The sequence below is a fragment of the Equus asinus genome, chromosome 21, assembly GCF_041296235.1.
Source record: "Equus asinus isolate D_3611 breed Donkey chromosome 21, EquAss-T2T_v2, whole genome shotgun sequence".
Taxonomy (NCBI): Eukaryota; Metazoa; Chordata; class Mammalia; order Perissodactyla; family Equidae; genus Equus; species Equus asinus.
In genome coordinates, this window is record NC_091810.1 from 82207754 (window position 1) to 82235606 (window position 27853).

General features: G+C 47.4%; 1 protein-coding gene across 2 annotated transcripts in view; it reads left to right on the top strand.

The window, feature by feature from the left end:
* Window positions 1-27853, top strand: part of EPHB1 (EPH receptor B1) — a 423113-nt gene that overhangs the window by 336280 nt on the left and 58980 nt on the right. For both annotated transcript variants that reach the window (XM_014828754.3, XM_070493336.1), the window contains 4 exons: window positions 1975-2137; window positions 6181-6289; window positions 7172-7236; window positions 19384-19506. In XM_014828754.3, the coding sequence (XP_014684240.3) occupies window positions 1975-2137; window positions 6181-6289; window positions 7172-7236; window positions 19384-19506 (460 nt within the window). The remainder of the gene's footprint in view (window positions 1-1974; window positions 2138-6180; window positions 6290-7171; window positions 7237-19383; window positions 19507-27853) is intronic.

A 27853-nucleotide genomic window follows, 5' to 3' on the forward strand; every position in this document is an offset into this window, starting at 1 on the left:
CATGTCACCCTTTTTCTGAGCCCCTCCCAGCCTCCTTATCAGTCTTGGCTGGGTGACCCTCTGATATTCCTTACATCCCCCTAAGCTGCCCTCTGCCAAGTCACTCAGTCAGCACTGCTGTCATCATGTGTCTATTTTCTGGTCCATCCCACAAGATGTTGTGTCCCCAGAGGAGAGAGACTGTACCTTGACACCCACAGCCCGTGTATAGCGCCTAGCACATGGTGGTGTGTCATAAGTGTGACTGCCTGGCCAAATGAATGAATGATCACACATCAGGTCATATCTGCCTTTGCAAAGTAGACTTTCACATGTTTTAAGACAACGATAATATCTTATTATTGTGCTGTATTCTTTTCTCCTGGCTCAACTCCCCGAGTTTTAGTCAAACAACTAAGGATATGTCTTACAGACCTCTCATCATCAGCTTCCCCTCATTTGTCACTGTGCCTCTTGGACCATTGTGCCTCGAACTCATCACAGTACCATAGATCTCCACATTGGACATGGGCCTTCCTCCCAGTGACCCAAGCTCTTCATTTTCACTGATGTCCCCATTTTGCTCAAAGATTCGTGGTGCAGAAGGGGCAGGCCCACCTCTGAACTTTCGTTCCTGCGTGCTTGGAGATAACCCACCAGCCCCATGATGCTTACATGGAGGTGACTAGAGACCAGGCTGGTGTATATGAAGGTGCTGAGGGTGAGGTGTAATGATGAAGGACGGTAATGAAGAGAATCCATGGGCTGGAATAGTGAGAGAAGATTTCCTAGAAGAGGAAACCTTGAGGGGTGTAGGCTTAAGGAAGCTGGAGGGCTCAGAGGAGCCCCAGAGGGAGGCATTTCAGACTGGGAAAACAGCCTGAGAAAAGGCCTGGTGGCCAGGGGCCTGGTCGCTGGAGGGGCAGCCAGGTGGTGATTTAGGAGGATGTGAGAGACTGGAATTGACATCCTTATGAAGGGCCTATAAACCTATGTTTAAGAGTTTTGTTTTTGTCTGATAATAGTTTTAGGGAAAGTCACAGATCTTTTTTAGAAAAGAAGTTTGGATTTGGTGGGGAGGGAGTGGCAGAAAAGGTGGGAGACTATAAAAGCCCAGGCACAGACCACATGTCACATAAGGCCAGCAGCAAAGAGAGGCAGCAAGAGCACGTTCAGGGCACTCACGACTGGCAGATGGGTCAGGAGGATGAGAAAGACGAGCACCATCTGTGCACACCAGAGGACACACGTGCAGGAAACAGGTACTGTAGGGGACAGGGCAGAAGGTGCTGGAGCGAGTGACAGACAAGAGGGTGGGCTAACCCCCTGAGTAGGTGGGAGGGTGAGGACATAGGGCCTGCTCTCCGGGGAGAAGGGACAGGCTCTCCCTAGATGCTGGTGGAGAGGGAACTGGAGGATGGGGACCCAGACAGACACACGCCATGGTGAAGGCAGAAGCAGGTGTGGTACGTGGTCCAGGATAGGCTCAAGCTCTTCAGCAGAGTGGATGCAAGGCCGTTTGCCTAAGGACTTGAGGGCACTTAAGGAGTGACCTGGACCAGGAGTGACTAGGGAGATCTTGAGTGAGGAGAGAGAAGACCAGGGCTGGGCAGAGGCAAGACAAAGAGAGGCAGGCAGGGCCGGATGTTGCTGTCTGCTTCTGCTGAGGTCAGAGACTAGACAGGATTTTGCAAAGGTGGATGTGCCTTGTTATTCTACCTCTTAACCCTGGAGGGGGCTGGAGCGGAAAATGACTCTGTGCCCCCTGGCCAGGCCCTGAGAGCTCAGCCATTGCTCAGACCCATCTCTTCAGAGCATAACCACCCCATGGTCCAGAGCTGATTTTTCCTTCTTTTGGTCTAGGCCATTCTGTCCCCATTCAGAGGGATGGCCTGGGGCTGGTGACAACTTCTAGCAGACCCGTAGGATCAAGAACTGATGGGGCCTGGGAGCTCAGGAGCAGACTGCTGACCCCTTCTCCTTGCTCATTTTTAGGAACACGATGAGTTCAACTCCTCCATGGCCAGGAGCCAGACCAACACAGCGCGTATCGATGGCCTGCGGCCGGGCATGGTGTACGTGGTGCAGGTGCGCGCCCGCACCGTGGCCGGCTACGGCAAGTTCAGTGGCAAGATGTGCTTCCAGACTCTGACGGACGGTAAGGGGTGGACCAGTGACCCAGGCACAAGGCAGGCAGCTGGGGGAGAAGAGGTCCCAAAGAAGCCACACTCACAGCCAAAATGCCAATCTCTAACTGGATTCCAATGGAATTCCTCCAAAGGGTTTGCCCCCAGTGGGGCCATGGAGAGTTGCTCCATTTACCAGGCAGGACATTTGTCTGAAGTCTGGCCCGTTTCGCTCCCAACATCTAGCAGATTTGCCTTGGAAGGGTTTCTGTACAACGAGCGGAGAGGCGACCACGTGTGGCCCTGCATTTGCATAGCAGTGAGAACTCCCCATATCTCAAGGGTCCCTGCACCCTCCTGCCTCTCGATCAGGGCTCAGATGCCTCTGGTTTCGCCCTCACTTTCACTTCACTCTGTTCTTGGGGCCTGAGACCTGAGCTTGCAGCCTCATCGCCTGAGCTGAGTGCTCCAGGAAGGAAGTGGAGGGACACATTTGGGGTGGGGCAGTCCCATGCATCTCAGCATACGTGAAGCGGCTTCGTGTGTGGCCTCCAGGAGGTCCTGCTCAGGTGTCTGCAGAGAGAACAGCCACTGTTTTCCGAACTGTTCCCCAGAAAGTCTGTCACCAAAAATACTTCCCCTTGGGCTTTATTAGTTCCCTATTATATCACTCTCCCTCTGTCCCCAGAGACCACCTCTTTTAATAGTTATGAAAATCCAATCCTCCTGTAGCTCCAGCGTCGTGCATGGTGTGTCTGTGCATGCATTAGCCATTTACCAGAGTGTATGTATTCACTTATCTATCTACTATCTACCTATCTATCTATATTTATTTATTCATTTGTGAGCTGTTTCCTGATAGTTTTCCAAATGTCAGTCGATTCCCAACCTCCCAAATTGAAAGCCTTTAGTTTTTCCTTAGTTATTTGAATTACACAGAAAACAGTCCACCCTTACACAACATTTTCTTTTAGGCCGGCACTCTCTGACTAGGCACTTGATAGGCCTGGAGGTTTTATATTAACTCATATTACATTTTTTTAACAATTTAAAAATTCATCAGAAAGATTTAAAAATCATTGATCTCATATAAAAATCATAATATTCATGGGGCCAGCCCGGTGGCATAGTGGTTAAATTCACATGCTCTGCTTCAGCAGCCAGGGGTTCATGGGCTCAGATCCCAGACATAGACCTATACACTGCTCATCAAGCCAAGCTGTGGCAGTGTCTCATATACAAAATAGAGGAAGATTGGCACAGATGTTAGCTGTTAGCTCAGGGCCAATCTTCCTCACCAAAAAAAATCGTAACGTTCGTTTTCTTGAAGAATTGTAAGAGAAGCCAGTGCTGGTGGGCATTCTAGTGTGAGGACTCTGGCCCGAGCTGGGGGATTGCTGGGGTGCCTCCCCCTTCCCAGTGGTTTTTACCTGGATGCTTTAATGTGGGCCATCTGACTCCCGTCGCATTAGAGTATATAACCTGTTTTGAGTTTATTTTAGGTGAATTTTCACTCATCTTTTGAGGAGGGTAGGATGGGATGGAAGGATGAGCCAGTTCATTCAGATTAACGATGCTGTTGGTGTGAAAAGAGCACAGGCTGTCTTCTGTTCTTCACGGACTCTGTCCCCGCTTTGCACCTCACTGGCCATTTAGCTTTATGGGCACTTTGGCATCAGGAGGTACACAGGATTAAAAACCCAAAACTCAAAATGCTCTGAGCACTGATCTCTTGGCAATTCTGCTAGACAAATTAAGAAGTAACTAATTTCTCCCAAGAAGGCTGTTCCTTTTACATTTGGCAGTTAAGTTTTGTAAACCCAAGAGGGGCTAGATATAAGAGAGTTTTGGTAAGTGGCCAAGTTCAGGAGTATTTATCTTAATGACTGAGGTTCACACGTCAGTAGTAATCATGTTTGTTGAGGCCTCTGGCCCCGTCAGCAGCACAAAAGTGTGTCTGAAGGTTGACCTATGACGGGGTCATTGGGACGAGGAGGACCTATGGGATCCTGCCCAGGGTCAATGACCACACTTTGGGCAGGTGACCTCCACATGGGGGCAGAGCCACTGTGGTCCCGGGCAGCTCTTAGCTACATCGGGCTAACCTTTGATTTCGCTGCCTACTTTTTTTTTTAAAACAATTCATAAAGCAGGGTGTCTGCATGTTCCCAAACACTCTGGGTGATTCTTATTCTCCCCAATGCTTGGGAACCATCCTTCAACTCTATGGGTGGAGAAAGAGACTTCTAAAGACAAGGATGTTGTTCTTGAAGACTCCCACTCTCTATAAATCAATTTTAAAGGCTGAAGGTCGCATTGCTTTTTGTAGTTTTGGGGTTTTTTTTTTTGTGGTGAGGAAGATTGGCCCCGAGCTAACATCTCTTACCAATCTTCCTCTTTTTGCTTGAGGAAGATTGTCACCGAGCTAACATCCATGCCAGTCTTCTTCCATTTTGTATGTGGGACGCTGCCACAGCATGGCCTGATGAGTGATGTACAGATGCACACCCGCGATTCAAACCCATGAACCCCAGGCTGCTGAAGCAGAGCACGCAAACTTAACCACTTAGGCCACCGGGCTGGCCCCTGCTTTATGAAGTTTTTAACTTATAAAGTTGCTGCCATGCGCTCCTCATTGTGGTTCGTTGCATTCATTTTTTTTTTTTTTTTTGCCAAATTAATTTTTTAAAACGCATTACAAAAAGCTCTCAGCAGAGGGAAGCTGAAACTCCCTTCAGTCTTTAAATTAATTTTTGGAGAAAACATCCTTGTCCTTAGAAGTCTCTTCCACCCACAGAGTTGAAGGGTGGTTTCCAAACATCGGGGAGAATAAGAATCACCCGGAGTGTTTGGTGAACACGCAGACACCCTGCTCTTCACCAGAGGTTCTGATTCAGCCGATCTGAGGAGGGGCCCAGAAATCCTCATGGTTAGTAACCAGGCTCAGGTGATGCTGATGGAGGGCATGGGGAACCTCACTCCAAGAAGGACTGTCATCAGTGTTGCCAGATAAAATACAGGATGGCCCGTTAAATTCGAGTTCCAGATAAAGAGTGAATAATGTTTTCATGTAAGTATCTCCCATGCAATATTTGGGACATACTTATACGAAAACATTATTCGTTGTTTACCTGAAATTCAAATTTTACTGGCCCTCCGGTATTTTCATTTGCTCTATCTGGCAAGCCTAATTGTCATGGAGCGTATATAGCTTGACCTCCGTATGCCTCGGTCCTAAACATCCGATAATGGCTCCCTAACTTCACGTGAAAGAGTAGCCACAATAATAATAGCCAGCTGGGCCAGGTGGTATATATGGGCTAAGGAAAAGATAATTAGTATTTGGGGCACCCATGCTAGGCTAGACACGTGAAATGTGCATCATAGTTTGTCTAACAGATAAGGAGTCTGAGGGTCAGAGGCGCTAAATACTTGGTCCAAGATCACGGAGCTTACACATGGTAAAGCCAGGGTTTCGATGAGCCCTGTCTGCCTCTGACCCAGGGGCTTCCGGCTCCCCTGCATAGAACAGCATGGACCTAACATTTGGCAGAAGGCTTGGTCCTGTTCTTCTTGAGGAGGAGCTTCAGAGGGCAGGACCATTCCTCGGTGTTTCTTCACCCTCCACGGCACCTGGTGCAGTGCTGGCAGCAGGGACTCCTGAAATACCCGCTCAGTGAATCTGCTGATTCTGCTGCATTTCAACAACTTCGTGTTTCAGGAAATACTCAGCACCCCCTACCCCGTTAGACTTTTTCTCAACGTAGCTGATAGTCCTTCAAGAGACATTCCGAATGAGGGCATGCGGATTGGGAGTCCCCTCTGCTCTGGGGACCAATGTCATCTGCTTTTAGTTCTGAGATTCTGTTACTGCTATTTTGCTTTTATTGTTGTCACTGTCATTTGTTTTTATTTGTGACAAAGATCACTCACTGTTTTGATCGGACTCAGAGCTGTGAGGCATAGAAACTGTACTCTCTCTCTCATCTATATATAGTCTTCGCTATCATGTATTGAGTACCAGCTATATGCAAAGGGCATACAGGAAGGATTCTAATGGCTCTTTCTCACCTAGACGATTACAAGTCTGAGCTGAGGGAGCAGCTGCCCCTGATTGCTGGCTCGGCAGCGGCTGGGGTCGTGTTCGTCGTGTCCTTGGTGGCCATCTCCATCGTCTGTAGCAGGTAGGTCCTCCCCTCCCATTCCTGCCTGCTCTCCTCAGACCCAGGAAGCCCCACGTGCAGACCCCTCCCAGGTCATGCAGACTGGACAGGGCCTGACCATTCATGGACACACTTTCAAAGTCGCCATCATTACTCCATCTCAATCCACAGGCAGCCTAGAATTCTCCAGATTATTTATTTTCTCTAAGCCTGGGATAAAATCCTCTGTGAGAGCTGGGCAAGACTCTGAGTAAACAGCATCCATCCTCAAACCTCATTTTAGCCAAGACTTTTAGCACCCCACCCCCCTAACACACACGATGGTTTTTTGGAGTGACAGTTACAAACTTGCATTTGACCCATTGAAGCATCACCCCCTGTGTCACAGCCCATCCTCTGGTTAGAGAACCAAGGCTGCCTCAGCAGAGGACACAAGGCAAGTGGGCAGGATGGATGCTTAGGAAGAAAAGAGGAGCTCTGAGTTCTGCAGAAGGGCCGGCCCTGAAGGCCTTGTGAATTTTTAATACTGTTGCTACTGTCTTCGGTGGTTAGCCCAGATTCCGCTGTGCAAAGCCCCAATCAGCCGCTCTCGAGCAGCTCTGCAGTGCAGCCAGAATGCTAATAGGCATCTTCAAAGCCTCTGCCCCAAGCTCTGATGGGGACCCATGGCCCTGCCTGGCCTCTGAAAGACCTTGACTTGAAAGCAGACTGAGCTTCCCACAGTGGTGGCCAAGCCAGAACACTGGCCACTACAGGAGCCACACCTAAAGTGAGAGTTGCAGTTCCCAGTCCCAGGAGATGCTGGGTGAGCCCCATCAGGACAGGAGGCTTGGGCGGAGTTCCCTGGAGCAGAGCGGTGGGGGTGTGCCTGGCTGAAAGAGCTCCTCTGCCTTGTCCCCACAGGAAACGGGCTTACAGCAAAGAGGCCGTGTACAGCGATAAGCTGCAGCATTACAGCACGGGCCGAGGTGAGTAGAAAGCAGACACCACTGCCTGACTCCTGGCGAACCGCTGAGTAGAGCAGGCGAATGCGTGGGGCATTCCTTATGGGCAGACTGGCTGGTCCCAACTGCGAGCCCCCTTCCAGTCCCCGATGCCCCAGCCACTGCCTCTCTCTGCAGGTCCCCAGGGACCATAGGCTCCCCACCTCCTCTGCTGTCCGCCCACTATGGGCACTCATTGGACCCCTGGCGGGTAGATTATCTTGTGCATTGATAAGCCCATATAGGACAGCGAATGCAGGGAAAAGATTGGGTTTAGCAAGTCAATGAATCCTGAAATGAGACTCAGTGGGAAAAGATGGAGGGTTCTCTATTAACACCTTCTGCCTTATCTTATCCAGTTGAGCGGCTGGGGAATGTGTTAACCAAAGTCATAGATAAGCCAGAGAAGATGAATGCAGGGAATTAAAAAGATAGCAGAGCCCAAGAGGCCCAAGTGTTGGGATATCTCCCAAGTGTTTTCTTTTAAGAAGTACCTTTAAAAGTTTTTCTCACTCATTATCTTATTCCTCTCTTTTTAAAAAACCTAGACATAATACTTTTATAACTAAAATTTCACCTCATCAATGTGCAACCTGAAGTCCTATGTCTTTTATCTGTGTAATGACAACATTGCAGGATCTGAAAAAGGCCCCAGGAGGCCAGCTGGGCCCCCTTCCTGCCTCCAGAAAGTGGTATGCTTAGATCCTCGCAGCAGACGTGTTCTGTTCCTAAATAACTCCTTTTGAATTCTGCAGATGCCCTCGGAAACCTGTCCCAGCACTTTGTTCTGTGCTCTGTCACAGGCTTCTTCTGTGAGCCGCATCTCGCCTAAATCCCCCTGTTGCAATGTAAACCCTTTTCTTCCTGTTCACTCAGCAGTGAGCGTGGAAAGACCTCGTACACACACACTAAGCATGCCTCCGGCAAGTGGTTCTGGAGTGAAAATGGACTCGCAGGCCAGAGTTCTCATGGACCAAACTCCTCCCTTCTCCTATGTTCCCTGAGGCAGAAGGATGAGGCCAGGACGTCCCCACCGCAGCTTCACCACCTAGGAGCTGTGTTGTAGTGTGGTCAGTGCCGGCTCGGGCTGTGCAAAGGCCACTTTGTAGATATGGCTTTGTTCTCCAGGGGCTTTCGATCCAAGACCCTGCCAAGGGTTTGTAGAGGACCAGACCCCTGGCAGCTGGGCTGCTGCTCTGCACCATCGTTCCTGGGAGGCAGGTGTGGGCTCAGCACTGGCTGAGGCCCTGAGGCTCTCCCACAGTGGTCCAGGACAGCCCCACAATCAGCAGAGCCAACTGGGGGCTTGGAGGACCACCCAGTGTCCCTTTTGCTCCCCTCTTTCTCCCTCCAGGCTACCCTGGGCCTCCATTTTAACCAGATGTCACTGGTCTCAGAGGGGAACCTCAGTGTTTTGGCTCTCCTTTCCGACGCCCTGACTCTGCCTCACTGCAAAATCTACAGATACTTCTACTTCTGTTAACCTGTGTGTTTACCCTTCTGGGCAGGACCTTAGCTTCCCCAGCTGGGAAACAAAGACTTTGATTGTATCTCTGGTTCCTAAGTGAAGGTCCCCCTCCAGGGTGCATCAGAATTTCCTGGAAGGCTGTCTCCAGCTCCCCTTCTTCCTGCCTCTGCCTCAGGATTCTGACCTTGCCCCCTCCGTGCTCTGGGCTGACTCCTTGCCATGTTGAGAACCACTGTGAAGCCCATTTCAGATTTGGCATCCTGTGAACTCTTTGGATGAAACATTTAGGGGTGGCCATGTTGGCCTGAAGGCAGGGGATGCAAAATTGAGTTCAAACGGAGAAATGCCTTTTTGAAGACTAGAGAAGCCCAAAGGTGAGAATAGGGTGCCCTTTTAAAGGCATGTAGGCTAAGCCTTGTCATCACTACTTGGGCAGGTACAGAGGGTCCCCAAGCATCAAGTCTGGGGCAGCTTAGTGCCCTTTTGGCCACTTAAACCTGAGATCTGGCCATTCTACTGCTCTGGAGGGGTGGGCTATGCTGGCGCACCACAGGGCGCCACGTGCCCAGAGGTACACTTCCCAAGTGCTCACAGCTCCCTTCTGGAGGCCTCTGTCACCTCCAACAGGTGACCAACAGAAGGAGGCTTCCCTGGTTCCCAGGACCCACAGAAAAACCGGTACCCGGTCTGCAGTAATAGTGGCCTTGCTGCAACCAGTGAGGACAGCTGGAGACACAGTGTTGACAAGCTGCGCAGTCGCCATCCCTGGGACTCGGGGTGGACGCAGAGTTCTTCATGGACCAGAGTTCACTCCCTTGGCTGCCTTAGAAGTCTGTTTTCTTTTTAATTCAGTTCGCCTTTCATAAATGTCCTTTCCCTCTATTCATAACCGTTCTCTTTTTATCCAGCCCCTGATATCTGGCTCCTCTTTGCACCCAGGTTCTCTAAACTCACGGTCTCATGCATTGAATCATATTAGTGCGTTTTCTCCTGCAGACATCCGCCACTCTGACTAAAGTTATTACGGTTGGAGAGTCACAGTGGACAGACTGTAGGGCTGAGGGAAGGCTCAGCACACTTGTAACAGAAGAGGTCACTCAGGCTCTGATGGAGGATGGGCCTGGCCCAAGGTGGGCTTGGGGTGGGGATCATTAGTATTGGAAAGCCCACTCTCTGCCATGCACTGGGAACTCTATTCTGGTAACTCAGTTCGACTCATCTAAGCCTGACAACCACTCAAAGAGGTAGGCATCAGTCTAGGAAGGCTAAGTGACTTACCCAGGTCACATGGCTCAGAGGTGGCAGAGGTGGATGGCACACCCTCTAAACTTGGCTGCAGAGCCCGGGCTCCTTCCAGATTGCAGAGGCCCAAAGTGCCTGATGGTCAAGAGCAAGTGAGAATGTGGTGACAACTAATCCCTGGTTGGTGGTTTGTTGGTCCCCTTCTGGATCCCGCCACAGGAGGCAGAAAGGTCAGTAATGCCTGATCTGAATGTGTCCACATAACTCTACCTGGGCCATCCACATGCATGCACCTCACTGTGGGATGCAGACAGCATCCTGGAGCTCTGGGGGCTTCCTGCCCTGGGAATGACAGAGAAGCTGCAGCAGCTCCCCAGCCTCATTCATCAGTGCCCAAGAATGCCTGCCTCTCTTCCCCTCCAGGAGGACATAGAGCATCATAGAAAGGCTGTTGGTCCCTGCCCTCCCAGACACTCCTCTCCAGCTGATGCAAAGGCTGAAGGAGATACCTTCTCCAGCCTGTTGGGACATGGCAGATTTGGTCAACTTGAGAACACAGTGTGCTCTCTAGGACACTGGTTTATGTCCCTCCTCTGAGCCTGGAGCACAGTGAACAGGCATATAAAGGGGATTTTGGATTTGGGTGAAAGAGACTAGAGGGAAAGCAGGTTGGAAAGAGAAATTGTGCTGGATGTGGTGCTGGATGCTTGGATGAAGAACCTGGGAACCTGTGGCTCATGTTCAAGGCTGGGTGGGTAGGACTGTGGATTTCCCGTGTCCAGGAAGAAGCAGATAGATGGTGTGTTCTCGTGGTTTCTGTGGACCAGTTCTCAGAAGGTGCTGGCTGACCAAAAATTACCTGGACAGGATGACCTAGGTAGGCTTGGGAATCTATCTTAGAAAAGTTCTGGTTGATTCTACATTTGGGAAATGCTACTAGGTACTTATGGGGCTCAGATAACTACACATTTGATGGTGGTTGATGCCTCACTGATTTCTGAGTTGGGTGAAGTATGTAGGAGTGGGGAGAGGAAAATGAAAGCTTGGTAAGTGGTCAAGACTTTCAGAAAGCAACCTTAACCGAACCATCTCTGTGTTGCAGGCAACTGCAGATATAATCACAGAGCTACTATTATTAAGCTTTGGGAAAAGCAGAAACAAATAGAGTGTGTGCCCAAAGACCGCAGACTGGCAAACACTCTAGTTTTCACATAGGACAAGAGGACAGAGCACAGGGATTACAGAACAGGAGTGCGGGCTTGAGTCCAGCTAAGTCTTGAGGATACTGAGTAGATGGGTTCTGGGCATTTAAAACTGAATTCACTGATCACTGGGAACCACACAGGATTATTAAGAAAAAATTATGGGCCCTCATCTCATTTACTAGGGTTACACATTTAGTAAATTTGAGAAGAATTGCAGACGTAGTGGATTTTTATTTTGGCAAAAATATTTGATGCTCTCCTAAGGGAAAGCACCGTCAAGTGGATACGGAGCTTGTCTTCATAGCAAAAGAAAGTGGGTTAGTGACTCTGTCAGCCAGGAAGGAAGTCACTAGCTTTATTCTAGTCCTTGTCCAATTCAATGTTTTGTTTGTTGGATTGTTTTTTAAATTCATGAGTCAGATGCAAGCCTAGGGATTCTTATCAAGTTTGCAGGTAAGAGTTGGAGAGCATAACTAACACCACAGAAGACAGAATCAAAATTCAGAACTATCCAACAGCTTTGAATGCTAATTTGAAATCTGCAAGATGAAATGTTAGAGGGATAAATCTAGAATCTAGTGTTTAGGTTGAAACAAAAATAAAGCCGTACAGAAGGAGAAGACCTGACTAGCTATGGGTTTGTGTGAAAAAAAATTTATGTATTTCGTTGACCACAGGTTTAATATGAGTGATAAATAGCTGATAAAAAAGCCAAGCACTGTTGCTGGTGCAGAATATTACTATTCTCCAATTTTGAGCTCTTGCTGTGTTAAGCACTTTACATGTGTTAACTAATTTAATCCTCATAACTTATCTCATGAGGCAGATTTTGCACATGAAGAAATGAAGCCTCAGAGAGGACGAGTAATCTGTCCAGAGTCTTGGAATTAGTGATTTATAAAGCAAGGTTTTAAACTGAGGTCCGTCTGACTCTGTGGTTGCAATTACAGTTCAGATCAGAGGAAGTGATACACAGACACGCTGTTCTCTGTGCTGGTAAGAGCACATCTAGAGTTATCTTGATTCTGGGGACCCCATTTCAGGAAGGATATGTTGGCAAAGCACCTGTCCAGAGGAGAGCAGCCTGCCTGTGGAGGGTGCCAAGTTCTGATCTGTTACTGAGGAGACTTAGAAACTCCAGTTTGGTGCTGGAGAAACATGGCAAGGGGCCTAAGAGTCATCATCAAGCATATTGCCATTAGGCAAAGGAAAGGAGATGCTCTTGTGCCCCATGAGGTTAATGGAAACATCAAGCGAAAGCTCGAAGTAGGCAGACGTTGATTCATATAAGTACATACCCTCCCCACCAAACTGGAGCTCTCCACCAATGCAGAGACAGGCTGCTGTGTGAGGAGATGAGCTCTCTGTCCTTGGAAGCATTCAAGCAGAGGCTAGAGAGCTATCAATAAAGGATGTTGTAGAGAGGATTCCTGCTTCACCTGGGAGATTGAACTTGATTAGACCCAGAAGCACATCTAGCTCCAAGATTCCACACCCATCTTGCTTGACTCTGGGTGGCAGGTGTGTTTTAGAACTTTGGAGGACACAGCATCCAGCCCACTGGAAATCACCTTGGCCACCTTGGTGTACCCCCTGGTGGAGGGAGACAGACCACGGACATTTTGGCTGCCTCTTCTGGAGGTAACAGAGCATTAGTAACTGAGCATGAGTAAATGAGAGCCTCTGGGGGGAGGAGGAAAGGCCCCAAGGTGCAAAAGGTGGCTGGGTTTTCAGTAGGTGCTTATTAAATGTCAAATAAATTTAATGAGCTGGATTCACCCGTGTGTCTGCTGCTGGCTGCAAGCCAGAGCCTCTAGAAACCACGTTAACTGTTTTAGTCCCGAGCTGGTTGGCTCTTGCCCTTGGGTTCCCGGCAGGACTTCAGTGGCCCAGGGCCAGTGAGGCTTGCCTGTAAGGACCTCCCTGTCCTAGCCATTGATGCCCCAGAAGCAGGGAGATATTAAACCCTTTTTCCTGAATTACCTTCCTCAGTAGCAAGTAGCCTGTGGTCCACTTTCCTTTTCCTGGAGACACACATTAGGCAACAACTGTGGTTTTAAGAGCGAATGCTGAAAAGATGGTGAAACCATCTTTTTCCACCAGGTGGAAGGAAGATCCTCCTCAGATCTTTTCCATTCAGTCTCGCTGCCCACCCTGGGTCTCCCCACTTGGATTCCTCCCCAAGCTCTGGCTGGGCACCGTTACCTCTGCTCTTTCACGGAAGGAGACAGCCCCTCCTTGTCTTGGTCTTGGCCCTCAGAAGCAGACAGAGCAAACTGCTTCTAGTGCCCATCAACCTTGCCCAGTGGGTTTACTCCAAAAAACTGCCCAGCTTCAACCTTTCACATCAACAGCTTCAACCACCGCCCTTGTGCCTCTCATGTCTGCAATTCCAGATCCCATCTTCCAGCTCTGTTTCCATTCTCAGTCTTCTGACTGACTTCTACGCACTTGCATATTTTGTCTGTGCTGCATTCCAAGTCTAAACCATGTGTGCAAACTTTCCTAAAAATAGGGTTTCTTTCCCGGAGTCCATTACCTGGTGAATAGCACCACTTGATTCTAGAAGTCTTGGCGTTGATTTGGACTCTCCTTGACCTTCTTTAATTCTCTGTCTTTAATTGCTCACCAAGTGCCATCAATTCTTCCTTTGAAATTTATGTCGCCCCTTCTGCTGTCCTCATTGCAGCACTCACGTTGAAAACTCTGCTATCTTACACCTTAATTATTGCAACAACCTCATAGCTGTTTTCTCAGCCCCCAGCCCCTGCCCCACAACAATGCCTGTGAATGCTGCAGCCTGACAGCAAAATGAACTCCCTGATGCTTGCTCTCAGTACATCCCTTCCCTGCTGATGGAACGGTTGTCAGCTCTGTGTGTCCGATGGCATCAATTGAGAGTCAAGGCCCTCCCATGCTAGTGCATCAGTGCTGTTCCATCTCAGACACCGCCCCCCCCGTCCCCACCAACTTCTCTCCACATTCAAGCTGGTCTTACTCTCCTCACTCATGCAGTGGACCTCTCTCTGAGCTGCTCCTCATGACACTCTGAGCTTCTCCCTCTCCAGTGCAGGACCATATCACTTGTCCTTCTAGGATTCTGACGAAGACTGGCATCCATAGCCCTCTGCTTCTCTGGTTTCTGCAGCACTTACAGCTTGTTTCCAGGTGTGGGCTCCTGATTCCAGGCTCTCCAGCACCGTACCCCAGTTATTTCATGTCTCAATCGCCTGAAGAACTTCATGAGCTTTGTTCTTCCTGTAGCTCCTACAGTCACTTGCACAGTGCACTGGTCAGATGTCTAGTGAGCTTTGAGAAAAATGAGGAGTGATCAGTGTACTGAGGCAGAGTATTGGACGAAGTCCCTTCCAGGAACTGGACTTTATGTGTAGATCCCTAAACATCTTCTGTCTTGTGCTTAGATACCTGGACCAAATATAGGTGAGTCATAAAGATGACAAAGCCTGCTTTGGATCCAGAATGAGGAGCAGGGAAGCACAATTCACCCTTTTCCATGGCTCCATCAGACTTGCTAAGACACAAGATATCGGTGACTGAAGACAACCTCATACACTACCTTTGTGGAACCCTGCTGTGGGATTCTAGGAATCCTTCACCAGCAGGAAGACATCAGCTCTTCTGGCACCCCTGAAGCCTACTGGGCAGCCGTGCCCTCCATGGACCCACAAGATGCCCATGGTTCTGATCTTGTACTTTCTGAATGCACAGGACCTCCTTCAGTCTTCTCCTTCGGCTTTTAACCCCCAGATGCCCCCTACTGTATAGAACAGCCATTTGTCAGCCTACTTCTCCTCTGTCCTGACATCCTGGCACTTGTAAATGGGCCTGGCTAACTTTTTTAGATACACCCCACACATCTGCTAGAAATGCCAGAATTTATCCCGACCTCTTCCCTTTTGAGAGCATCCTGATCTGATGTGGGGTCTCTGGGGATGTCCAGGAATTTCTTCTGCTTCAAGGACTACTCCATGCCATGCAAGAAAGTTCTGGATAGTGGCTAAGTCATTTCTCCCCAAACCTAATATATTTAAAGCCTTGGTTCATGTTTAAGGTTTGGCAAATCTCCTGGGACTGTGGTCCTTTAAAGCTTTAAGCAGTCCAGGCTGTGATGCCAGCCACAGCATAAATGGGTTTAGGTCAAAGAACAAACATATCTGCAAATTAGATCTTTATAATAGAAATTTGTAAACCAGAAGATCATAAAATTGAAGATTTTTTTCCTGTCTCAGGGTACTGGCAATTAGTTTAGGTCCATACATACCGCTTAAAAGTATGTAACCTATGTTAAAAATAATCAGAAACTGTAAAATACTAGAAATATATGATATTAATAATAATGTGAAGCACTGTACAGAGCATTATAAAATGCCAGACATTATAGAGCTATATTACATCTGATATTATTATTACTGCCACTAATAATATTTCCCCAACACTCATAATCTGAGAACATTTCCTGAGCCCTGTCTCCAAATGTTTGGCTGTGCCTGACTCCGCAGCTGACTTGAATTCCTTGTTCACTGTCTGGTGATTCATTGCACTAAATACCATTTTCCTGATAATTAAAAACTGCTCACTGGCAAGTGGGAGCAGGAACAGGCTGATGCAGGATTTATGCAGAAACACAAAATGAGCCAAAAGACAAATGACCTGTTCTACCTAGCTAAAGGCATTTTTTTCCCATCATCTTCTGGGACTTGAGAAAGGCTGGCTGTAGTGCCGAGAGAGGTCTGGAGAGATGTGTCATTCCGAGATGGGGTGGATGCAGGGGGAGCCATTATGTGCACGTGCTCGGCCAAATCACTCTTCTGATTTAGGATGTGTGATTCCTGACCCCACCAGAAGAGTTAGGCCAGGGCTGTCCTAGGTCAGTGCTAACAGACCCATGTCAGAGGAAAAGCACTGGGTTTGAGTCATTTATTAGACTCGATTTCACTTTCCCTTCCTTAACGTAACAATGGTTCCTCAGTTTCAGGTACAGATGCAGGGCATTCTAAATTGACATTGCATCACACTCCTAGGCTCCACATAGCCTCCCCGGCTTCTTGTGAAAGGCCTCAGTGACAACTAAAGCCCCTGGCCCCAGAACAGGAGCCATGACATTGCACGTGTGCACACTCACACACTCATACACACACGCTTCTAAATTCTACAAGCCAGCAAAGTAGCAAACCTCTCTTTGTGAGTAAACTGCACCTGTCGTTGAAGTGTGAACTTTCTCCCATTTAGGTGCACTCAGTTGCACATTACGACCGAAAAGAATCCTGGCACCATCAAGAGATGAGCCATTCTCTTCTGGGAATAGCTCCTTCCCTGAACTGATTGGGGCCAATATCTGTAAAGCTCATTATCTCGGAATCCTTTCTCATTCATCCTTATATATGTCTTCACTTGCAAACCATTCATTACGGCACATTCTAGATTGTTTAATTAGTTTCCATGGAAGAGTTCCTGTGGGACAGCTCAGCATACATTGTTTAAAAGCCTTTGATCTAAGAATAACAAAGTGGTTATTTTTAAAGTAACTAATATAACCCTAACTGGCTTACACTCCCTACTACTCACCGCACGTGGCGTCCTCTTCCTACCTCACCGAACACCTCCTAGAGCAGTTTGCTGGTGATAATCATGAGAATATCAGGTCGTGAGCCGTCTCTGCACATCAGGCACTGTGCTAGGCATGTCACTGGCAATATGTTATTTACTATCACAACCACCCTGGGAGGGAGGGACTATCTTCTCCGCTGGCAGGGGAGAAAATTGGTATGAGAGATGTGTGTGGACTTGCTGCATTATGCTGGGTTAGGGAGAAGCTTTGGGATTCTGACCTCACCTCTGGGCCCCAGCATCTGGGCTCTCAACCTCTTCTCATTTCAGCACAGAATTTGGGAAAAGTCACAGGTTGTTGACTCTGACCTGCTGTCTTTTTTGCATTTTGAGTGGATCCGTGGTCACCTCATCTCCTGCCCCCTCCCTTCCGGTGCACACTGGCCAGCTTCTACCTGCAGCATCTGTGTTTCTTCCCCTAAATGCTCCCTCTGGCTGTGGAGCCTCCTGCCCACCTGCGCAGCAGGCCAAACAGCCCCCACCCAATGACTGATGGGGAACATGTGGTAACACCACTGCTCCCTGCTGCCCAAGGTGGTTACCTACACCAGCTCCTAGAGCTTCCACGGGGAGCTCGAGCCTGCTTCAGTTACCCACGGTGGTAAGGGGCTTGCGAGCACACGTTTTATAGGCTGCCTTCCTTCCTCACTCGCCTACAGGTACTTCTTGGGATCACCTCCCAGATCAGCTACTTGCTTTCAAAACCTTGTCTCAAGGGTTGCTGCTGGGAAAAGCCAAGGTGAGACTGCCTGGAGATGCTGATCTGGCTTCATTACACACTTTCAGTCTGGTTTCAACTGTTCTTGCTCTTTGCTTGTTCTCCATACCAAATGAGGAAGAGATGACCCCCGCATCTCTATTTTACCCTTTGTCCACTGTTATTAAAGTAGAAACTCTCTCTCCGCTTTCTCTGTCTCTTTCTCCCTCCCTCTCTCTCTCTCTCTCTCTCTCTCACTCTTACTCTCTCTCTCTCTCTCTCTCCATACCCCAGGGATCAGAACATTCTTTAGAAAGGTGAAGATTTCTATTTGCTTTGTCCAAGTCTCAGTCAGCAGATTCCAAAGTCAATGCTGTCATCCTCAAGTTTCCGAGGAGCATTCCAGGAGGGCATTGGCCATCCTAGAGCAGCCCGTCTAGCGTGCTAGGAGGGATTTCAATTAATGACTGGGAATAACTCATCTATCAGAAAAAAGCAGTTCTTCTGGGCAGGGCACCTGGCTTTCTCTGGCTTTAAGAAAATATCCCCCTTCAATTCTCTGCTGTATCTTCCTTCTCCCGATGGATTGTACTCGGGCACTCCAATCCTTGCCTGAATGGGTGACCAAGGCAACACTAATTTGGGAGAGCTGTGGAGCCACCAGAGATTTTTGGATGAAAAATGTCAAAACTAGACCATGTGTGAAGGACTGGGAGTCACCAGAGAAAAAGCCACAGTGGAGGGGGACGACCCAGCACCGAGAAGGTGGAGCTCAGGAACCTGAGGTCCAGCCTCAGCCTTGGGCCCCCTGGGCGCTCAGCACCCATGCTTTCCTAAACCTGACTGCCCTGCTGACCTGACTCTTCCATAGCAGGCAGCAGCAGCAGGCAGGGAAAACTCCTTCTCTTCACAAAGATATGATGCTAGCCTGTGTTGTTTAGCTTTTGAAGACCTCACCCGGCCACCACACCACCACCATGCAAACGATGTCTATACGCTGCCTAATGACACATCAAACGTTGAAAAATTACGTTATAAACAAATCCATTTGTTTCTTGGATTCCATTTCCTTTCTTGTCCCCCCTCCTCCACTTTTCGACTGTATTTTTTCTGCAATGACAATTCTCTATTTTGTCCCCATGCACACCTATTTATCTTGCCACTGTAAACATCAGTGACAAAGTCTATGTTCCTGTATGTATTTTTCACATACCATTTTGTTCGTTTTTCATACTTGAGCATGTCTGAAGGCAAGGGGGTTCAATTACCATTTTTCTTTCATCCCACCACATTTTTTTTCTATGTAGACTTTGCTCTTTTCTTTATCAGTGTTTTCTAAGCTTTTCTCTTCACGTTTTCTCTTCTGGTATACCGTCTTGGCACTTCCATCTTGAGGTTTTGCTAATAGCAATTTCTGTTTTGTTTTAATCCATCCTCATCCCTCGTCCAGCCCTGGACACAGCTGTCAGTTATAACCTTAACGGTGGCCTCCACTCAGGAAAGTTGTCAAGTTGATAAATATTGATATCTGCCCTACCATTGTACCACCACTTTTCTGCTAATGCATTTGGTTGGCATCAATCAGCTTCTTTGCCTTCTGTGAGCGCCCGGTGTGGGAACTGGTCCCGATCTGTCACTTATAAGTAATCTGCTCCACATTTCATCAAGAGCTCAAAGAGAAGAAAATATGGAGGAGAAGTAGAGGACAGAGCACTAGGCTAGCATGGCCCAGAGGGAAGAGAATTAGGGAGACCCTGCAAGGAAAAGAGAGGCAGCCTGGTGTGTAGGAGAGACCCTCCCAGCCATACCCTTACTGCTGGGAACAGCGGCCAGTGCTTAATGACCATTGTGTCCTCTTTGGGATGTTAACCCTGCTTATCTCCTCCAATAAGGCTCCCCAGGGATGAAGATCTACATTGACCCCTTCACTTATGAGGACCCGAATGAAGCTGTCCGGGAGTTTGCCAAGGAGATTGATGTATCTTTTGTGAAAATCGAAGAGGTCATCGGAGCAGGTATGGCTCTCCCCTCCCCTCATTTCTGTTCTCTTGGTGTCCAGACATCTTCTTCCCACCACTCTAGGTGTTCTCTACCAGCCTTCTCCCCAGATGAGTCTGAACCATCTACAATATGTGTCTAGGGATCTTTTGGGGACTTTGATCACGGTGGCCAAGCAGAGAAGTCAGCTGTAGTTTTAAAAGATGCAGAAATAGCTCTGGAAATGGACCACCAAATGCAGATAAGGAGATAGATGTAGGATGCTCAATTGAGAAGACTTTGAAAGAAATGTAAATTTTTAGAAGCTGACTTAGTATCTCACTCATTGACAATGATATCTCCATGGCTTTGAGCCAAGATTTCTTCTCATACTTTCAGTTCTGCTTTTCCTACATACATGCATTTGGACGTAGACATGAGGAATTGAAGAGGGACCACTGTTTCCAGAAGAAAACTCACCCATAGCCATATTTTCTACAAAAGATCTATGATATGGGTGGTAATACAAGACAAATTTCACTCCCAAGGAACTTGTGTGCGCTCACCCATCTTACTGCTTTGGAATAGAAACCCAGCCCAGCAGAGAACTAAATGTCTGAGATACTCTCAGGAAATCCTACCTAAAGACTAATCTAGGATTTTCATCTTTCTTTAATGGATCGGTAGTTGAAGCAATTTGGCAATAGACCCAGCCTTATTAATGTGAGTAAAATGTCCCAAAATATCAATACTTCGTAAGTAATCTCTTTACTATCTCCTCTGTTGCCTCCTTTGAATCTTCTTAAAAGCTGCATTTGTTGTGTCCTCTTTTCTACTTTTATTTTCTTCTACACAATTTTTTGTCTTTCTTCCTCTTCAATTCTTATTAGCCATTGTTCAAGCTCTCTTCATTTGTATGCTGTAGTCTTCTTTTTTAGCTCCTGTGTCTAGAAGTGCTTTATTTGTATCAATATTTGGAGAGCCATGGAGTTGCCTTTTCCAATAGTGTTTTAACTCAATAAAATATGTTTAGTTAAAGTCTTACAGACAGCCACTTCATATATTATTTTTAGGGGGAAGTCATTGTCCTTCCATTCACTGCCTTTCTTAATGCACTGAGGGGTCAAAAAGCCATTTGTGAAATTGGAAGTCACATTTGAAAGCTTGATCCATTAGGCCACCATTTTCATGCTCTGTTTTCCCTCTTAAAGAGCTCTAACCTCATGGTATCTCTGTGGGGGGTGCTGGGACTCTCCCTGTAAGGACACAGCACTCTCCTCTCGCCAGCCCCTCAGGAGTTCCAGCCGGCTGACCAAAATCTGATCCACATCAGTCTATACATATTTCCCATTGACTTTCATTAGATATGTTACTGAACCACGACTTTACTTCTGTGCAGATAATTTTCTCTTCCTTGTTAGATGCTGACATATTTAAGCATCATGCCTTGGAAGGCTGGGTACCAGATAAATTGGATTACCCTTAGGGGCTCAGATTTCTCCAGCAAACTTGAAAGGGTGTTGGGGAGGTGGGCTTTCAGTCCTGCACCCTGTTTCTCCACATTATTAATTGTTGTTATGTCATGTGGTAATGGTACTAGTGATTTTAATGTTGTTATTTACGTCATGTACTTAGAGCAATGTGTTCTGACCTGCATTTCATCCCAGAGAGCACACAGCAGCCCCGTTCTGCCTTTGTCAGGGGAGGAGTAAAGAGCCTTCTCATTTTATGACCCTGCTGGGGAGTTATGATTTGGGGTGAGCTCATCAACTGCTGGATGCCTGTAAAGGGACAATTGATGGCCCTGCTCCATCCTTCACCTTCATTTTTGTGTAGCCTTTGCTGATGCTGCCGTGTTTGTGCATTCTGCTCAGAGAAGGCGTAGTCTTCTCCGGGCTCCCATGGTACTGGGAGAGATTGATACATGTAGCAGTTTATAAGACTCCCAGCAGCATGGGATAAAGACCTCTGCCCAGTTGCTGCTGACCATCCTCTACCAAACACCCATCTCTTCGCGATTCAGAAATCCCAGAGCTAATCCCTGTGGATGCGGATTCACTAAGTGTAACTTGATGCAATTTTAACAGGAGACACTCTGGGCTGGAATCAATCTCTCTCCATTCTCCAGTTCTTTTTCTCCTCTGTCACCACTCTTGCTTCTCCCTCACTGAGACTGATTTCATTTTGTGCTAAGAGAGCAGATGTGAAGGTCGAGTTTAAGAAAAAAAAAAAAAAGGGAATTTTCTTAGGTAAGATTTATATAGTGTAGTTCAGTATTTCTCTTAGCCACCTGGCAGATTTGGAGCAGGGGGCAAAAGTTGGGTTGAAAAATGGTAATAAAACATGAAAAGAAGAATCAAAAGTCATTTATCCCTCCTTCATTTGTGTTTTCCTTCCTTCCTTCCCTCAACAAGCTCTTATTGGGTACTTCTTGACTGCCGGATGTGGAGTTCCAGAGAGGAACAAACAGCTCTCCCCCTCACAGGTCTGACAGTCTTAGTGTGAAACGGGCCAGTAACTGTTCACGATCTTATATCATCCACAACACCGTGGGCCAACACAGAGCAGTGTCCAGCTCCTTGTTCTCTTGACAAAGGAGATAACCTGTGGCCTGAGCTTTCAAGGATGAAAACTAGTAGAAAAAGTATATTTTGGGCAAACTCATTAGAGAATGAGACAGTAGAGGAAAACTAGATGATTTGAGGAGGAAAATTAATATAACCTTCCAGCAGTGGTGTGCTGGAGCCAGCTGGCACTAGCTCGCAAGAGCCAATTGTGTGCATCTCTTTCCAGCCCCATGTTCAGTGACGTCATGTTGGTAGCTTGACGTCAACCATGGGAAGAGGATTTACACCATGGGAACCGACTAATGTTACAAATAACAGATATTTGTTTCTTTGTTTTCTGGAGAGCTGGTAGTTGAACACTTACCAGCACACCCCAGGCTTCCAGAAGGTGCACGGTTATTTCATAGAGGTGGCAGAGGAATAGGCAGTGGAACCTGTGCCTTCTGGGTCTGGAGCCAGAGGACAGGGCTGTGTTTGTTGCAGGAGGGATTAAGTTGAGGCTTCAAGAAGAGCCTCATTAATTAAACATTGAATTTGTGCCTGTTACTGGGGTAGATGCTGGAAAATGCACTTAATGCCTAACAATCCCTGCCCTGCAGGGGTTATTGTGTAACACAGACACAATGCCACTCTGTGAGAGTGGGTAGGTGATTTAGAGCTAAGACAGGAGCCCGAGGAACACATAGGCCCGGAGATAGAGGAGAGGACTGATGGCAGGGAGAACCCAGAGAAGAGGGACCTGGGGGGACCCTGAGGATACGCAGGCATTGGATGTGTTGACACTGTGCGGTATATCCTGAGAACAAGGAAGAGAGAGGCTGCTGGGGAGGTGTTTCCTGAGGGTATCGAGCATTAAGTCTAAAGAATCATTCTGAGGCCTAGAGACCCAGAGGCTGTGGTGCGGATTTATCCCCACAGAAATGGTGAGCTCCTGTTGGTTTCTAAGCAGGGGGGTGCTAGGAATGAGGTTCTGGGGAGACGAATCTGATAAACGGTGTGTTTTGATTGGACTGGAAGGGGGTGATGGAAAAGGATGGGTAAGACCTCAGAGGCATGGAGACCAGTTATGGGGCTTTGCCTGGAAACGTGGAGAAGGTTTGAGATGGCTGATGCTGGGATCATGGGTGGTAAGGAAGGCTGCACTGAAGTAACTAAACTGATCTAAACCAGAATGTATACAAATATGGTGACTGGAGCGACTTGGGGGCTTGGTGCCCGGAGTTGATGGGGAGACATGGCACGGAGGCTGTGGGCAGAAAAGAGGTGCATCAGGTTAAAACCATGAAGGGAGAAGAAGGCTGCCTGGCCCCCAGGGTGTGGGCAGTGGAGGTTATGCATGTGAGTGAAGGCCAGGAGAGTAAAATCTAGAAACTGTAAGGTTGAAGAATTGTATCAACTGCCACATTTCTTCTAAAGTTGTTGAGGATGTTGAACAAAGGAAGAAAAAATAATAACTGTGAGCCGGGTGTGATACCATCCAAGAAGACTGAGTTATAATTAACTCATTAATCATTACGTAATTATGTTTTTAGCGCCTTTCATCATCATGCTCAAAGTTCCATGGGAGCGAGGGAAACTAAGTGTTTTTGTTAGTCCCGTGCCTAGCCTGGTGTGTGGCACTCAGGTGCTCAATTAAGTGTTTTTTGCATAAGGTTGAATGAAAGTAGAGGCTTGGGGTAAAAACATAACAGGGATAAAAATTCGGAGAACTGGGTAGAGTTTGGGAGGATGGAGAGAGACTAGAGAGGTGGAGTAAGACCATGAGTTCAGTGATCTGAAAGTGGCCCAGGGGAAGGCAGGAAGGCTGACCCTCCGTCTTCTCCCTGTGGATGATGGGAATAACTGAAATCTCTTTAGAGACGGCAACCAGCCATCTGGCGTCTTTGGAGAATATCAGCTCTTTGTAACCGTGAGTCTGACTAATAGGAGTCATCTCGCAGATCAAGTCCAAGGCATTGACTAATTCTGATCAGTGTGATCAGTAGACTCACCCAGAGCAGGAACCAGGGCTGCCATGTATGATCAGGCCTTAGAATATGAACGGCACTCCTGGGTTGTGCAGTGTGTAACCTATGTAATTGCATGCAGCAGCCCTGAGCATGACTGTCAAGTGCATGAAAATGTAGGTAGAGGTGTCACCAGCAGGTGTCATCTAGGGGAAGACACGCCAATTGTATTTTGTTTAATAAGTACATCCTCCTCTGACTCCATCGTCTGCCGATTCCGCATTTCCGCGGATGGCTTATTGTGAGGGATAAGGTGTCTTACAGTGAGAGGGCTGGCTGAGGAGCTGTGTGATGAGCACGGACGGGAAGGGGGCCAGCATTTCTCTCTTTGAAGAAGAGGATGAGTTTCTTGGAGATAATTTGGTAGAAAGGCCACCTGCCAACCTGATTCTCCTGGGCTCATTTGGAGTGGAAGTGGGCAGCATGAGGGTAGCCTCAGACCGGGTAGCAATCACAGCAGATGACTGGGGTTCCTAGAACAGGAAATCAAATAGATGTCTTTAGTTATTATAATTAAAATAGTTGGCATGCACTGAACACTCACCATGTACATACTTCACGAGCGTTGTCTCATTTAACCCTCATAAGAGGCCTGTGAGTTAGAGTTTGTGTGCGTGCGAGTGTGTGTGTGTGTGTGTGTGTGTGTATTTAAACTGGTGAGGAAATCAACTTTCAGAGGAGAGCTTGCCAAAGGTTGTACTGTCAGTTGAGTTAATGGTAGAGCAAGAATTGAAACCCAGACATGGCTGATCTGGGTCTGGTGAATGTCACCCCCACACCACCTGCCACTTTGCTTCCTGTTCAGGAAAAGAGCAGCCAATATACAGGGACATTGCTTCTGATGGTAAACTCTATCTAGCAGTTTGGGATGCCCAGGCCTCCTTGCTGGAAATGATAATACTGCCCTAGAATTCAGGTTGCCCCATCTGGGGGTGCTGCAAGGACGTTTTGCGTTCCCTGGGGAGGGCATGTCACTGGTCCTATCCTCTGGTCCTCTTCTTCTAGTATGATCAGTTATCTGCCTTAAGAATGACAAGGACGAGGACCAAGCTATTTAGCATTTTTAATTATATGTGCTTACTTACATTATGAAAATAATAAGGGATATATAGGTATGGAGTTGTCTAAGGACCACAAACAGCTACAAAGAAAGAGAAAACCAGTTTACTCTCACCATCTAGGTATTAAGTGTTGTGGACACCATGTCTGTTAAGCAGGTTCCATCTCGTTTGCCAACTCCAGGAGCCTGGTAATGGGTACCTGGGGAACTCTGCTGAGAAGGAGGAATAGCGTTGTGATCAATTAGTAATGTCTGTCCTGGGTGCAGGGTCAGGAGATAGTGACACGCCTGCCACAGTTTCACTATCCCTGGTTTAGCCGTAACCTACTTATGTTACACAGGCGAGTGTGATAAAACTTACTGGAAACCGTACTTTAAAATCTAGTTAAATTTATTTTTTAAAAGTTTCTTTTCTGGTGGAAGCTTGAATTAGTAACTGGAAGCTCTGCTTTCCTTTTTTTTTTCCCCTAAGGCAGTTTGTGACTTCAAAATGCTGCTAAAAAAAAAAAGAGTGTAATTGTGTGTAGATCTGCTCTGCACATAGCCAACAGCTACAGCTTGAAATACCTGCTGGCAGGTTGGATGTTTCATTTTCAAAAATTGAAAATTCTTTCCTTCTGATTTTATATATCACAGTTGAGGCATTTAATGCTGCTGAACCATTTTTCTCTCTTCCTCGTTTTGTCAAGGAAGGTAGAAGAGAGGATCTGGCAAGGAGCTGAAACTTGTACAGAATAATTTCAGCAGCTGTCTGGGAGGACAGTCACAGGAACTGGCTAAATGACCCTCAGCTGACAGCCTTGAGGGCCTTGGTTCTCAAACTCCAGCCAGGCACCCGAATCACCTGGAGGTGTGTTAAAACCGAGGCTCCTGAGCTTCTGATAGGTCCAGGCGGGCCTCAAGAACCTGCATTTCAAACAAGTTCTGGGGTGATGCTGATGCTGTTGAGCAGACATCACACTTTGAGAACCACCACTGAGAGCCAGTGGCCACCAAACTTCCCTAAAACTGGAGCTGGGTCCTAGCCAAGGGGAGGTTTTGCCGTAGGAGAGGCTCCAAGGTCAGCTGCAAAAGTGCTGCCAATCAAAGTCCAGCCAGACCAAAATTAGGCTGACTGCAGTCACAGTCAGTACGGGATCTTCATAGAAAGAATCAACCGCAGCCACTACCCAATGGTTTCTTGTAAGCATCTATTTTAAAAATAATGTTAATGCTGCATGTGTTGAAGCTATTTTTTAGGTACTATGAATTTTTATTTAAAAAAATGGAAAACATATGGGCATGATTTGGAGCTCATATAAAAGGAAGCTCTTTAGTGTTTAGATCACAGCAAATCAAAGCACCACAGACATCAAGTTCTGGCTCTAATTACAGAAAAGATGTCAAAAAAGCAAAAATAGTTTCTTGAGAATAGTGTATGAGCCTGAAGTTAAAGGTCACAGGTGACAGCAGTTCTTAGATCGTAAGCGACACGAGGCCTTGGTTTTCTACATATTGGTAATAACAGCCCATTGACTCCCACTCCCTCTGAGGCTGTGGAGGCGCTAGAGGGCCAGAGCCCCCAGACTTCAGCACCCTGGGCTCACCTGGGGACAACCCACCATGTGCAGATACGGCAGCATGACTCCCCCACTACCCCTGGCTGACATCCTGCTGTGGCTGGATCAACCTCCTTCAGGTCCCACTGGGCTGCAGAAACCTCCTTCCCCCATTTTCTCTTCCAGTGCCCATCCCTGTCCTCCCAACCAGGCCCCTCTCCGTGGCTTGTCTTCTTTAAACCACCACCCACATCTTTGTAGTTTACAAAGCACTTTCACATACACACCACACCTTGTTAGGAAGGCCCTCCGTCAATCATTTCTTTTGATTGTGTAGAGCTGGGAACGCTGAGGCTGGAGGAATGCCTCGCCCTGAGTGTGTGGTGGGGCTGGTGCAGACGTGAGCTGCTTCTTTTGCTCCCACCAGAGTTTCTCCCCACTGCACCAGGGCCACTAACTACAGGGTGGACCACAGCCTCTGAGAGAGGACTGTGGATTGAGTGACTTCCTCTGCAGTTGGGCTTTGAAAACCTCTGGGCTTGGAGAATATGAAGTCATTTCTTTGCCAGACAGGAAAGGGCGATTTTTACAGAATCACCCTTCTTTAAGCCGCTGCTTTCCAGTGATCGTGGAATAAATTTCTGAGAGCAGTAACACCGTTACCACCATAGTGACCCATTACAAAGACATCTCTCCCAACCTAAGGAGAGCCCTTTTCTTTTGACTTTATTTTTTTAGAGCAATTTTAGTTCACAGGAATGGTGAGCAGAAGGTACAGAGATTTTCCACGTACCCTCTGCTCCACACATGCAGTCGTACATTTGTTACAGCCGATGGGCCTACACTGACACATCATTATCACCCAAAGTGCACAGTGTACATTAGGGTTCCCTCTTGGTGTGGAACAGTCTGTGGGTTTGGACAAACATATAATGATGTGTACCCATCATTACAGTTTCATACAGAGTAGTTTCACTGCCCTAAAAATCCTCTCAGGAGAGCATGCTTTTTATTTTACAATTTTTAAAAACGATACAATGAGACCCTGCAGAGGATGTAATTTAAAACTAAAGCATTAGAAGCATTGCGTTTGAAGACCAATCAGCACAAAGACTAAACAATGAGATGACGTCTGTCAGTTAGGAAGGTAATGTGATCCACACCATCCTGTATAGCTAGAACTTTTCAAAGCCACACCTTCGTTTGTTTGTTCC